This window comes from Heteronotia binoei, chromosome 6 (assembly GCF_032191835.1).
Source record: "Heteronotia binoei isolate CCM8104 ecotype False Entrance Well chromosome 6, APGP_CSIRO_Hbin_v1, whole genome shotgun sequence".
Classification (NCBI taxonomy): Eukaryota; Metazoa; Chordata; class Lepidosauria; order Squamata; family Gekkonidae; genus Heteronotia; species Heteronotia binoei.
In genome coordinates this window covers 150,343,410-150,357,379 of record NC_083228.1, presented here as the reverse complement: position 1 = coordinate 150,357,379, position 13,970 = coordinate 150,343,410, and the positions used below count along the sequence as shown (strand labels likewise).

The window sequence follows — 13,970 nt, the reverse complement described above, 5'->3', positions numbered from 1 at the left end:
ACTGGCTTTCTAGCAGGAGAAGAAACCTCTAGGGCAGAGAGCCAATGCCCACCTGTGGGGGGGACACCCCTGAGAGACCCAGGAGCCCACCCAGAGAGTGAGGATGTTTGGGGGCCACCGGAGTTTCCAGCCAGAAAGTCTCAGCTGACGAGAATGTTGCTGTGGGATGGATCTCCAGCAGATAAGGAAGCGTGAGGAAGAGGCTGCAGGCGGTCTCCAGGTGGGCCAGGAAACACTGGCTGCTTGAAAGGCCTTTAAGGGGTAGGTGGTCCACGGCCATGGAGGTCTCAGTACTCTATGATGGAAATGGCAGCTTTTCTGCTGGCCTCCAGAAAACTGATTTCAAACGGCACAAGAACATAGGAGAAGCCATGTTGGATCAGGCCAATGGCCCATCCAGTCCAACACTCTGTGTCACATAAGAACATAAGAAAAGCCATGCTGGATCAGGCCAATGGCCCATTCAGTCTAACACTCTGTGTCACATAAGAACAGAAGAGAAGCCATGTTGGATCAGGCCAACGGCCCATCCAGTCCAACACTCTGTGTCACACAGTGGCCAAAAAACCAGGCAGGCAGGCGGTGCTCTTGCCTCCGTTGCATTCCCATCACCATCTGTTGATGATGCCCTGGAGTGAGGACTCTGCTCATTGGGAAGGGCTATATGATAAGAGCCCTGCTGGATCAGACCAGTGGAGGTCCATCTAGTCCAGCATCCTGTCTCCCACAGTGGCCAACCAGCTCCTCTGGAGGGTCAACAACAGGGCAGAGAGGCGAAGGCCTTCAAAATAACATCAGAAGAGCCCTGCTGGGTCAGACCAGTGAGGGTCCGTCTAGTCCAGCCTCCTGTCTCACACAGTGGCCAACCAGTTCCTCTGGAGGGCCAACAGGGCAGAGAGGCCGAGGCCTTCCTCTGAGAAGAGCATCAGAAGAGCCCTGCTGGGTCAGACCAGGGAGGGTCCGTCTAGTCCAGCCTCCTGTCTCACACAGGGGCCAGCCAGTTCCTCTGGAGGGCCAACAACAGGGCAGAGAGGCCGAGGCCTTCACCTGAGAAGAACATCAGAAGAGCCCTGCTGGGTCAGACCAGGGAGGGCCCATCTAGTCCAGCCTCCTGTCTCACACAGGGGCCAGCCAGTTCCTCTGGAGGGCCAACAACAGGGCAGAGAGGCCGAGGCCTTCCCCTGTTCATCAGAAGAGCCCTGCTGCATCAGACCAGGGAGGGTCCATTTGGTCCAGCTCTTGTCTCACACAAGGGCCAGCCAGTTCCTCTGGAGGGCCAACAACAGGGCAGAGAGGCCGAGGCCTTCCCCTGAGAAGAACATCAGAAGAGCCCTGCTGGGTCAGACCAGGGAGGGTCCATCTAGTCCAGCCTCCTGTCTCACACAGGGGCCAGCCAGTTCCTCTGGAGGGCCAACAACAGGGCAGAGAGGCCGAGGCCTTCACCTGAGAAGAACATCAGAAGAGCCCTGCTGGGTCAGACCAGGGAGGGCCCATCTAGTCCAGCCTCCTGTCTCACACAGGGGCCAGCCAGTTCCTCTGGAGGGCCAACAACAGGGCAGAGAGGCCGAGGCCTTCCCCTGTTCATCAGAAGAGCCCTGCTGCATCAGACCAGGGAGGGTCCATTTGGTCCAGCTCTTGTCTCACACAAGGGCCAGCCAGTTCCTCTGGAGGGCCAACAACAGGGCAGAGAGGCTGAGGCCTTCCCCTGAGAAGAGCATCAGAAGAGCCCTGCTGGGTCAGACCAGGGAGGGTCCGTCTAGTCCAACATCTTGTCTCACACAGGGGCCAGCCAGTTCCTCTGGAGGGCCAACAACAGGGCAGAGAGGCCGAGGCCTTCCCCTGTTCATCAGCCGTGCTGCGTCAGACCAGGGAGGGTCCATCTAGTCCAGCTCTTGTCTCACACAGGGGCCAGCCAGTTCCTCTGGAGGGCCAACAACAGGGCAGAGAGGCCGAGGCCTTCCCCTGAGAAGAACATCAGAAGAGCCCTGCTGGGTCAGACCAGGGAGGGTCCATCTAGTCCAGCCTCCTGTCTCACACAGGGGCCAGCCAGTTCCTCTGGAGGGCCAACAACAGGGCAGAGAGGCCAAGGCCTTCCTCTGAGAAGAGCATCAGAAGAGCCCTGCTGGGTCAGACCAGGGAGGGTCCGTCTAGTCCAACATCTTGTCTCACACAGGGGCCAGCCAGTTCCTCTGGAGGGCCAACAACAGGGCAGAGAGGCCGAGGCCTTCCTCTGAGAAGAACATCAGAAGAGCCCTGCTGGGTCAGACCAGGGAGGGTCCATGTAGTCCAACATCTTGTCTCACACAGGGGCCAACCAGTTCCTCTGGAGGGCCAACAACAGGGCAGAGAGGCCAAGGCCTTCCCCTGTTCATCAGAAGAGCCCTGCTGCGTCAGACCAGGGGGGGTCCATTTGGTCCAGCTCTTGTCTCACACAGGGGCCAGCCAGTTCCTCTGGAGGGCCAACAACAGGGCAGAGAGGCCGAGGCCTTCCTCTGAGAAGAACATCAGAAGAGCCCTGCTGGGTCAGACCAGGGAGGGTCCATGTAGTCCAACATCTTGTCTCACACAGGGGCCAACCAGTTCCTCTGGTGGGCCAACAACAGGGCAGAGAGGCCGAGGCCTTCCCCTGTTCATCAGCCCTGCTGCGTCAGACCAGGGAGGGTCCATCTAGTCCAGCCTCCTGTCTCATACAGTGGCCAGCCAGTTCCTCCGGAGGGCCAACAACACGGCATAGAGGCCAAGGCTTTCATCAGAAGAGCCCTGATGGCTCAGACCAGTGAGGGCCCCTGCAATGCAGCCTCCTGTCTCACACAGTGGCCAGCCAGTCCTTCTGGAGGACCAGCAACAGGGCTCAGAGGGCAAGAGCCTCCCTCCCTCCCGCCTTAGTATTGGCCTTCAGAGATTCTCTGCTTCTGACCATGGAAGTTCCCTCTAGCCCCCGTTACTTGTAGCCACAGATGGGCCTCCTCCCCATCAGTCTGCCGACCCCCCTTGGAAGGCCATCTGCTGCTCACTGGCAACAAACTCCACATTTTAACCACTTGTGGAGCAGAGTGACTTGTTTATTTTCTGTTCTGAGGACTGCCCATTAATTTCATTGGTGCCAAGTGCTAGTACGTTGGGAGAGGATGAGCACAAGCCAGTTCATGAATTAAAGTTCTGCACAAATTTTGGCCGGTTCACAAAGTGCCATTTGTGGAAGGGCAGCCGTGGAAGCCATGTCACCCCAGAGTTGGAAACCGCTGGTACTTGCACAGGGGACTACCTTGCCCTTTGAGCTGGCATGAACTTTCCATGAATTCTGATGCGGTTTGTTGCAGTCCCTGCATGGACACATTTCCAGACAGTTTCTGCTCAATTAAACCATCCATAAAACTTGGAAGCACCCGTGGGCAGGAGGAGGGCCGACTTCTCCAGCCCTGAGAAGGGGGGGGAGCCCTCCAGAGCTCGACAAGCACCCTGGGCTGCCCATCACAGACTGCTCTGTGGGATCAGAACGGTCTACCTCAGCTCAGCTCAACTCTGCTGCCTCGCTCTGTTGGCTGCTGGCAGGGAACATGTTAAAAGCAGAGCACTGTCACCATTTATTCCTCTCCCCTGCTGGGTTTGGGGGCTTCAGTGGGCTCCTGGCCAGGCCAGAGAGGCTGGGTGAGCAGGACACCTGGATTCAGGGGGCTTGGAGCTGCCTCGCCACCACCTCTGCAGAGTCCTTTGCCACTGGGCATCCCCACTGCTGCTGACCACCAGTGGGGGGGGCCCTTGGAGGCCGAGGGGCTGGGCCGTGGCTCCTCCTCCCCTCCCACCCTCCATCCCCTCTGGCCCTGCCTGGTGGCCCCCACCCCACTTGCTCCGTTTCCCTTTCCACTGCAGAGATTCTGCTGGGCTTCTATTGCCCTTGCTCTCCTCCCATTCTCCACTGGAAACAATGGAGGCACCTTCTGGGGTGGGGAGTGACTCAGACCCCGTAAATCCAATCCTCACCAAACTTGGAGGCAAGGTAGAGGAGAGTCTGCTGAAGATTCCTGGGGAATTTGGAGTTTCCTGCTTGCTCGTAATGATCCATCCCAGAACCTCCTGAACTTGCACCTGGCCTCCTCCACCAGGGCCCTTTCAATATTAAAAGGAAAAGGGCCAAAATGGCTGTGGGCTGACCACTCCAGCACGGTCCCTGCCCCAGGCTCCCCCCCCTCCGCCACCCACACACTGACAGAGGAGGCAAGACCCCCCCCTCAACTGGAAAAAGGTAGGGGGGGCTGCGAGACTGTGGGGCTCCAGCAAGGCATGGCTGTTGTGGAGTCCAGCTCCTCGCTTGCCATGGCAGTGAAGCTGTTATGGGGTTTTTAAAATGGCAATTGAATAGCATTAAGGGATAACTGCACAGCTGTACGTTAAACAGGATTGCTGCAATTCTTGGCTTAAAAAAGAGAGAGCGAGAGATGCCTTTTCTTTCATAACTCTGTAAGGGAAAAGGCTGGAGGCTTCCTTTATTTGCCCCGGCTGCCTCCCCAGAAGGGAGGAGGGAAGGACAAAAACAAGGACCCTGGATTTTCAGTTCGGGGAAATCCCGAACCAGTAACAAGACTTCTGAAAAATCAGGATAATGAGAACTGCGCCCTGCGTGGAATCCAGACCCAAAAGCACTGGGGAAATTTCTGCAGCATGCACCCTGACCCCTGAGCACCCACCGCCACCCTCCAGTGCCACCAGGGCGCACCCCCCACCCTCAAGAACCCGGCCAGGGAAGAAAGAGGAACCAGGCGCAGCCTGTTGGCGTCGTCACTGTTGTTTAATGTTCATCAAGGCAGAGACTCTCCCCCCGTCCGTGTCGTGTCCTTACAGAAGCGAGATGCCCCCTCCTCCCCTCCCCTCCCCTTTCACAGACTTCCAGCGACCCATTTCTTAGCCTCTGAAGCTTCACAAAAATATCTCTGGTCTGGACATCTCACGCGAGAGGCCTTTTTGTACAAAAGTTTTGTGCGACAAAATCCTGGAGGAAGAAGCCGCCTCGGACAGCAGGCCCCACCCCCAGCCCCTCCCCCAGGACTTCCCAGTTGAGCCTCGGCCTGAGCCCTGTGGCTTCTCCCCCCCTCCCCCCACATGGGCCTCCCTGGCCCGGACAACAGCACGGCTGCAGTGCAGGCAGCCCACCCAGGGGGCGCTCTCCTCTCCTCGTCCCAGCCTGCCGGAAGGAAGGGCTGCCGGGAAAAGGAGAGCTGGGGGCAAGGTGCCCTGACTGCACGGCTCACGAGGCAGGCAGAATAAGGGGTGTGTGGCTCCCCCCCAAACTCCCCTCCCTCCTGCCACTGCCACCAGCCGCACGTTGCGGGAGCTCCAGCTGGACAAGCAGGCTTTGCTCAAAGGGGCCTGGGCCACCACAGGAAAGGCCCTGCAAGTGGCCACTCTACTCTTCTGCAGCCAGGCTGCACACCTGTGGGACAGGCCCCTTTGCTCCCGCCCTTCTCTCGAGCCACCCATGTGAGGATCTTGGAGGGGCGGGAGCTGCACAGGGGGGCGGGGGGAGGGCTCAGGCCACTTCCAAAGGCATGGAGATTCGGGGCGCTCAAGGCTTCACAGCAACTAGTAACGCAACCTAGATTTTGTCCTAAAAACTGAGATGAAGAAATGGGAGTGTTTAAAATAAACAGCACAGAGCTGCCTGGGTCCCTCTGACAAAGGCAAATGTTCCTGTTAATGAGACACACCATGCAGGGGTTAAATTATGCTCAAAAGTTAAATTAATATAAACCGAGGACTCAAGTACAGTGCCGTGAACTCAACTAACCAGGCGGCTGCTGGCCCCTCAGTAGATGTAGAGGCGGTCTGAGATGGCGGCCGGCATGTGGGTCATGACCTGCATGCGCAGCCACCAGTAGTAGTCCATGGGGTGGTAGCGGGTGTAGGGCGAGATGGACATCAGGGCGTGGCCGATGCTCTCGATCACGGGGGAGGTGTCTGAGGAGCCGCTGTTGCAGTACGACTCCATCTTGGCGATCTGCTCGTCGAAGTACTTCCGGCCATAGTCGCGGCGCACAATTTCGGGCAGTTCGTCCCACATCTTGTCCGCGATGGCCTTGATCCGGTCCGGGCTGTACAAGCTGGTCCCGGCGATGAAGTTGCCCGGCTCCACGATGCAGACCTTCACGTCGTGGGGGCGCATCTCATAGCGCAGGCAGTCCGAGAAGGCCTCCACCCCAAACTTGGTGATGCAGTAGGGGGAGCGGGCGGGGTTCGCCATCCGCCCCATCATGCTGCTGATGTTGACCACACGGCCTAGCCAGGGGGAGCACAGGGTGAGCCCCCCAGAGGAGGAGGAGGAGGACAGTCTCTGGGGGAGGGGGAGGCTGGCCACAGACACCGTAGGGGCTGAGGGGGGCCCAGTGGGGCCGAGCCTCAGAACCCCTCCCCCCAGACAGCCTGAAGCGCTTCTGCTGACCTTGACTGGCTGACCAAGGCAGCTTCCTCTCTCCTGACCTCAAGCAGGTCACCAAGGCGGGGGGGGGGCTATCCAGAAGGGGGGCAGTGGCTGGAGAGGGGCTTTTGGACAGAGGGAGAGCGGACTGGGGGCAGGTGGCTCCTGGCCTGGGCTAGCCGGACTAGTGGGAGTGACCATGAGCCTCCCCTCCCCCACAGGTAGGTGGGTCCCGGGGCTGCCGCTGCCTGCCGGGCTGTTGTGCAGCTGCTGCCACAGCCAGCGGAAGTGCAGGGACTGGGACTGGGAGGGTGGAAATGTTGGTGGCAGCTGCTGGCAGCGGGCGTGGGCCACAAGCCCCTGGGAGACCACACCTGCTCCTTCCTGCTCCAGCAGGGGAGCCAAGCTGGGCCCTTCTGCCTTCGACGGCCCCCCGGCCGGGCCAGTCCCTCCTCCCTTACCTTTGGACCTGCGGATGAGAGGCAGGAAGGCCTTGGTGGTGCGGATGGTCCCCCAGAGGTTCACTTCGGCCACCTCTTTGTAGGTGTCCATGCTCGTGAATTCAACCTCTCCAAAGGTGGAGACCCCGGCGTTGTTGACGAGGCCCCAGACTCCTGGAGGAGGAAGCACAGCAGCCAGCAGTCACACAACCTCCTTAGGGGCAAGAGCAACCCAGGCTGTTCCCCCCATGCTACTCCTTGTCCTCCCCACCTGCTCAGAGCTGGGCTCTCCAGGCCGCCCCCCTCCCCCCCTGTCCTTGCCTACCTTTCTGTGGGTCCTTCAGAGTGCTGGTCACGTAGTCCACAGCACGGGCCACGTCTTCGCTGTCACAGACGTTGAGCTGCACAGTTCTCATCCGGTCACTCTTCATGCTGTCCAGATCCTTGGAGCCACCCCGGCCTTGCTCCTAGAAAGGGGAAATGCTTTATTCCACCCTCAGGGGGCAGAGGGGAGCAGCCCCCCAGCAGTGCTGGCCCAGAACCCTCTCCCCAAAGCAGGGGCTTCTGACCTGTGCCCTGACCTCCCCCATGAGGAGAAGGCGGGGAGGGAGGACTGCACAGAGGAACACCAGCGCCAACTGGCCTCCTGACTCGCTCATGCCCACTGGGACGGAGCCTAGCAGCCCCTGGTGCTGGGGGGGGGGGGCACAGCAACCCACGTTGTCGGAGTCCCAGAGCGGGGAACGGGCCAGACACAGACTTAGACGGTGAGGGAGAATGAGATCTGTGGGCCATGAAACACAACAGGGGCAGTCCAGGAAGATGGCCTTTCTCTACAAAACCCCAGCACACACCAGAGCGGCATTTCTGGGAACACAACCTTCCTAGGCTTGCTCAACCGAGACCCGCAGAGGGAGAGGAAGCCTTGCCAGGAGAGAGACCCAAACCACAAGCACTTCCTCTCACCTCCGACGTCAGCCATCTTCTGCTGCGGTCTCCCTACAGAGGGGTAGTCATGGGGAGAGGCCTGGCCCCACCCCGAGCAGCCCAGCATCCTTCTACGGCTGCTTTCCTCAGGGTGGCAGGACTGCTGGGACCTCGTGGAAGCGCTGGCATCACTTCTGGCTGCTCGGCTTCTTCACGTCCCATTCCAGCTGGGCAAAGGACGGGCGCAGGCCAGCCTGGAGCTGCTTTGCGCCGCTGTTTGCCCCCTCCCCCTTGGTCCTGCTCCGACATGTGGGTGTGTGTGAGGATCCCCTGTGCATCCAAGGAAGAGCCAGCAGAGGGAGCTCTGCACCACCACAGGAGCCACTCCGGTGTCACGGTTCAGGCCTGGATGCTTCTCTGGGAGAACCGGTCTGATTCCCCCTCCTCCACCTGCACCTGCTGATGTGACCTTGAGTCAGCCAGAGCTCTGGCAGAGTTGTCCTTGAAAGGGCAGCTTCTGGGAGAGCCCTCTCAGCCCCACCCACCTCTGAGACTCTGGCTCAGAGAGAAGGGCGGGGTATAAATCTGCAGTCGTCTTCTTCTATGGGGGCCAGAGAGGAGGGGGGCAGGAAACCCCCTGGGGCAACGGTCCGGCCTGCAGTCTAAGCAGCTCACTTTCTGCATGGCTCCAATCAGAAGAGCTCTCAGAGCCTCATCAGGGCATCGCCTCTTCCTCCTCCTCCTCCTCCCTGGATCCACCATGACCAGACGCACCACAGGGGCTTGTGGGGGACGAGGGACAGGGCTGGCTGGACACCCCCAGGAGGACCCTTGTCCCCACATCCTGTCCCACAGCAGCAGTCTCTGGCCTGCCTGGTGCCCCCCCCTCCGCCACACTCTGCCTTGAGAACAGCTGGGCAGGTGTGCAGGAAGGAGCCACAGGCGGGGGGGGGGGGCTGGCAGCCTGGGCTTCCCCGGAGCCTGCTCCTGACTCCCGCAGCTACAACCGCTTCGTCCGCAGCAGAGGTGTGCGCCTGGAATAAACCAGGCTGGGAAAAATACCTTTACAGTATTTATCCAGCCTTTTCTCAGCCAGTGACAGAGTGGATTTCAGCTAACCAAAAAAATCACTCAATTGCCACAGTTAAAGGGCTGTCAGTCCCTTTAAATGTCTCAAAGTTCACTCACTGCAGACTCTCATCTGGAGAGAAGCCATACCGCTGGCTGGGAGAACCCACAGCCCACAAGGGGCAGAAGGGTGCCAGAGGCCAAATGCCGCCCCCTCCTTTCTCCTCAGGGCAGGGGGCTCCCAGAGGGCTCCCCCCCTCCCTACCTTCAGCAGACAGCCAGCGTAAATGATGAAGCCCTTCTCGTGCAAGTACTTGGCGAGGGCAAAGCCAAAGCCCGAGTCGCAGCCGGTGATGAGGACGGGTCGCTCGCCAATCTGAAAGAAGGCCCAGAAATGAGGGCCCTGGAGGGGGCAGAAGAGACCCATTGCTTCCCGGGCCTCTCTGCTCAGCCCCACCCCCACCACTCCCCGCCAAATCAGATCTAGCAAAAGGCCAGCTGAGGCCATTCTCAGGTTGGTTTCCTTCCCCCGGGATTCCTGGGCCTCTCTTTCACCCCTACCAGAAACCTGCCCCCGTGAGACCCTCACCACACCACGGCTGGAATGGCCACACAGGGTGTGTGAAGGTCACCTTCAAGCAAAAGGGGCTCTTCCCAGGGGAGCTTAATGCAAAAAGCCCTCAACGCAACCCCTCAGAAGGGTCAACAGGTACCCCCCACAGCCCCACTCCCCAAAAGCAAAACCCAGCACTGCTGTGCTAGGAAAAGGGAGACCCTCCAGGGGGCCACAGCATCAGAGCAGGAGATCAGCCACTCCCACCAGGACCCCCCCCCTCCCCAAAGCACCAAGCCCAGCCCTTGGGGGCAGCCAGGCCCCTCCCACTGCACAGCCTCTGGAAGGGCCCAGCAGCACCCGGAAGACGAAGGAAACGTGTGGCAGGGAGCGAGCTTTCGGGAGCCACAGCCCACAGATACCCGCCCGGGATTCCCAGAGGGCTCCTCCCCTCCAGCCACAACCTCTGGGTCAGTCTGGTCCTGGCCTCTGCCTCTTTTCTGCTGCTCCAGACAGACTAAAACAGTGACTGGTTTTGGTACCTAGAGGCAGGCTGCCTTGCAACATGGAAGTTCCATGCTGCTCTCCCAGCTCTAGCTTGCCAGCCAGCCCAGCAGCACTGCCCCAGCAGCCTCCCTCCCCACTCACGTCCTCCACGTCTGTCCCGTAAGCCCGCCTGCTCATCCGGGTCAAGGCCAAGAAGGAAACCTCCGGCAGGGGCCTGCAAGAGAGAGCGCACATGATCCCCGAGTCCAACAGAGGGGTATGCAGAGCCAGCCTCCCTCTCACTGACACCAGGACACCCTCACCCACACACGCACCAGACTCCAGCTGGCTTGCCAAGGGGCTCTGGCAGCTCCCAGGCAGGGAGGGGTTTGCCCTCCAAGAGCAGCTCAGAGCAGCTCTCAAGGCACACAAAAAGGAGGATGGGTGGGTTTTGGCTGCCCCTGTAGACCCCAGCCTCTTCTCAGCTCCCGCAGCCTTGGGAGACAGAAAGCAGCTCTGCCTCTCCCAGAAAACAACTCTAGAACGCACACACACACACACACACCCCGAAAGGAAGGTCAAGTGTGCTGCTGACTGCATCGGGCCCTCTCTCTCCCAAGTGGTCATGGCAAGGCCACAGAACCACAAGAACCACTGGCAGCCCTTCCTCTGGCAAATCTACCCTAGAGAAGCGGCACTTGGCCTCCGCTCCGCCTGAAGCAGCTGCCTGTGTAAACCGGGCAGACAAGGAAGACGCCTTCTAGGCAGCCCCCTGGCAGCCAGGCTGGCTCCATGAACTTGGGCAGACCAGGGGGGAGGGCAGCCTCAGGGCTTCCTTCGCTTAGCAGCCCATTCTTCCAGGCCCAGGGAAAGGCTGTTGGCCACTCAGCGATCAGGAAGCTGTTTTTCTCTAGGCCAGTTTGGCCGGGGGTCAAGCCTGTTTGTTTGGCCATCTTCTGGGATTGGAAAACCACCACCTGCAATCACAGTTCATATTACAAGGAGCACAGACAAACAAACACTGTGATATGCTGAGTAACACATTCATTAAAAAATTTTAAAGAGTCATATTAATCTTTTTTACACATTATAAAGAAGTACAACTTTACAATGTTACAAAGAAAGCTCCATCCAATGAGCACCCAGATATAGACTCGTTTCATCAAAAGTCTTCCTCAAGAGTATTCCCATTTTCTTCAGTTATCAGCTTCTTGTTGCAATTCAGTGTTGATATTGGGAGCAAGCCGGTCCTGGACCTCTTTTCTAACCAGATGCAAAAGTCTTCTGAATTTTGGTGGCAAAATGCTCTCTGGTTAAAGGCCTGCCTTGCTCCCCATATAACAAGATAATTTTGAAGAAAACAGGACTATTCCTGAGGAGGACTTGTGATGAAATTAGCCTACATCCAGGCACTCATTGGATGGACTTTTCTTTGTAATATTGTAAAGCTGTCCTTTATAACGCATACAAAAGATTTATATAACTCTTTAAAAAGTTTTACTAAATGTGTTGGTTGGTTTGTATCTTCTGGGCTTGGATCAGGGGCCACTGTGGGGAGGTACTTGTGAATTTCCTGCATTGTGCAGGGCTTTGTTTTGTTTTTTGAGCCTGGAGGGGCCTTCCTTCCAACTCTTCTTTGATTCTTTGCTTCACACACCCTTCCTGGGGCTACGCAGCCCTCCAGACACACTCAGCCCTCCGCTTTCAGTCCCAGGAACCTCACGCAAATCTCCCATATGGCAGGCAGGAGAGCCACCTTTTGCTGAGCTCTGGCTTGAGTTACAGCCCAAGGGCTGCTTTCTGCCACCCACCCAGAGGCACTGCTGTCCACTGGCCAGGGTCCCAGGGGAACAGGAGATCCTCCTCACAGCCCCTGTCATGATCTGTGCTGTGAGAGCAAGGCCTAGTGGGCCTGGGGAGCCTGTGTCGCAGTAGGGAGAGGCACAGAATGCTCGGTGCTGGTTTCAGCCAATCGGCGTCCAAGGAGGCTCTGAGGGGAATGGCTGCAAAGCTCTCTCAGGAGACAAGCGCTGGTCTTTCTTTCCCCCGAGAGGTCCAGCTGGCAGGACGGCTGGGGGGGGGGGTAGGCCGAGGCCTGCCTGGGGCTAACCAAGAAGGGACCATTCAGTCTAGTGGTGTGAGGGACTTTATCTCCCTTCACCCATATTGCTGTATAGTTTTAAAGCACCTCATCTGTCCCCTTGCCCTTAGCTGAGCTTCCTGCCTTCCTTGGCTCCTCTGCCTGGCCTCCCCGCCTGCTTCCTTGGCCAACGCCAGGCCCAGTCGGAAGCGCCTGCCTTCCAGAGTGGGGGCAGAGGGTAGGACAGGCCCAATTGCTGCAGGGAGGCTCCTCTCTCCCCACGCCCGACGACCTTCGCCCCTCCAGCTCCCAAACTCGCAGCCGTCCAAAGTCTCTTGCACCTTCCAACAACTTCTGTCCCCCCTCCCCCCCCCAGCACCTTCTCCTGTCTGGAGCTCGGTGGGCACCACTTCTCAGCCTTCCTGGCAGGCCCAGAGCCCACATCCTCCCTCCCACCAAAAACATTGCTCAGTGAGCGGAATGGGTGTCCTCCTCCCCCACTCCCACCACTGCCCTCTGCATGGCACAGTCCTCCTTTGGCCTCCTCCACGGGGGTGGGGGGCTTCCGTTGCACCCACTCCCCCCTCCAGGGCCTGGCCAGCTGCCGGGGCTCCCCTAAGGCAGAGATGTCCTTGCTGGGCCAAACCCAGGAGGTCCCTCTTGTCCGGGGCAGCCAGGCGACAGGGGTGCCTCTGGGAAGGCCACAACCAGGGTCCAAGAAAGGGAAGCCCCCCGCCCCGCCCCAAGCAGCTGGAGCCTTGTTTTAAGGAGAGGCTAGAGGGCCACCTGACAGCAATGCAGATCCTGAGGATTTAGGGGGAGGCCTTTGGGCCTGCTGTGACTCGGTCCATGGGGTCGCAAGGAGTCGGACTCCACTGTGTGACTGAAAAGCAACAAAATTTGTGAGTTCCCTGCATTGCGCAGGGGGTTGGATTAGATGACCCTGGGGTCCCTTCCAACTCTATGCTTCTGTGCCTCTCCCCCTGTGTCTTTGGGGCAGGCTGGCTTCAGAGCCGCTCCAGCAGCGCTTCCAGAGGGCCAGGAGTTCCACCAGAGGCCTGCAGGAGGGGCATGACCCTGCCTGCCACCTGAGGAGCCTCTGCCAGGTGTGGCTAGACCTCATAGCTGTGACCCCCCCCCCCAATAAACTCAAGAAGCCCTCCAATGACTTGGAACGGAGAGGCTGCAGAAGGCAGGTTTGGCCCAGAAACAACTAGCTATTCTTGGTAGAGTACTTGGGGCTCTGCTTCTGGGTGGAGGCAGCGAGGTGGTGCCCAGAATGGCTCTCTGGGTCCCTAGGCTGGGGGGGCTCTTCTGTGGACTCCCCCCTTTCCCTGCTCCCCGCCCCTCCTTACCGGAGTGCAGCTGTGGCATCCTTGAGGTGTGGGGTTCTCCTGGCCAGCCGAGCAAGAGGCCGGGAGAGGTGCGTTGCAGCGAGGAGGGTCGCCATGGATGGGCCTCTCAGCAGCTGGAAGGTTCCTCTCGCTCTGCCAAAGAGAATGAAAACACTTCTTCTTTATTTGCTCCCAGCATTTATGGCCTCGCTGACTCCAGCGTTTTAGCCACACAGAGGCTGCTGCCCTCCCCTCCCCTCCGTCCACTGAGACAGCAAAGGCTCCTGCCTGCCCCTACCTGGGGGCCAGGGGGTAGCAACTGCCTCTCTTTCTGAGCCCACCCAACCTGCAGGAGGCAACCCCAGCAGCGCTTCCCCCAGCCTCCCCACAGTCGGAAGCCAGCTGCACAGCAAGCCAGGCTGCCTTTCCCTGAGGCAGACCAACCGTGCTGGCAAGGTCAGAAGGGCGTGCTCTGACCGGCAGCTGCGGCCCCCTTCCCTTCCCGTCCCCTCCTCCTGGGTCCTCTCAACTCTCAATGCTCTGGGGGGATGGAGCCTGGGACCTTCTGCACGCCAAGCAGACATGCTAGCACAGCCCCTCCCTGCTGGAAAAAGCCCCCCCAGATGTTTTTGAGCGCCAGAAGGAAGGCCTCAGTCCTTCCTCCTGGGAGGCT

At 59.2% G+C, this 13,970-nt stretch overlaps 1 protein-coding gene across 1 annotated transcript; it reads right to left on the bottom strand.

Moving 5' to 3' along the window:
* Positions 1-4,767: 4,767 nt before the first annotated feature.
* Positions 4,768-13,472, bottom strand: BDH1 (3-hydroxybutyrate dehydrogenase 1). Its single transcript, XM_060242876.1, has 6 exons — positions 13,319-13,472; positions 10,046-10,118; positions 9,110-9,220; positions 7,175-7,316; positions 6,871-7,023; positions 4,768-6,270 (listed from the first exon to the last, which is right to left on the bottom strand). Exons 1-6 carry the CDS (start codon positions 13,411-13,413, stop codon positions 5,801-5,803), a joined length of 1,044 nt encoding a protein of 347 aa, XP_060098859.1. The 5' UTR covers positions 13,414-13,472; the 3' UTR covers positions 4,768-5,800.
* Positions 13,473-13,970: the final 498 nt, after the last annotated feature.

Coding starts and splice junctions, on each gene's coding strand:
- BDH1 (XM_060242876.1), bottom strand. CDS start 13,413: ATGGCGACCCTCCTCGCTGCAACGCACCTCTCCCGGCCTCTTGCTCGG. Junction 7,024..7,174: donor TCTGAAGGACCCACAGAAAG/GTAGGCAAGGAC, acceptor TTCCTCCTCCAG/GAGTCTGGGGCCTCGTCAAC. Junction 6,271..6,870: donor TCTCATCCGCAGGTCCAAAG/GTAAGGGAGGAG, acceptor CCCCCTGGCTAG/GCCGTGTGGTCAACATCAGC.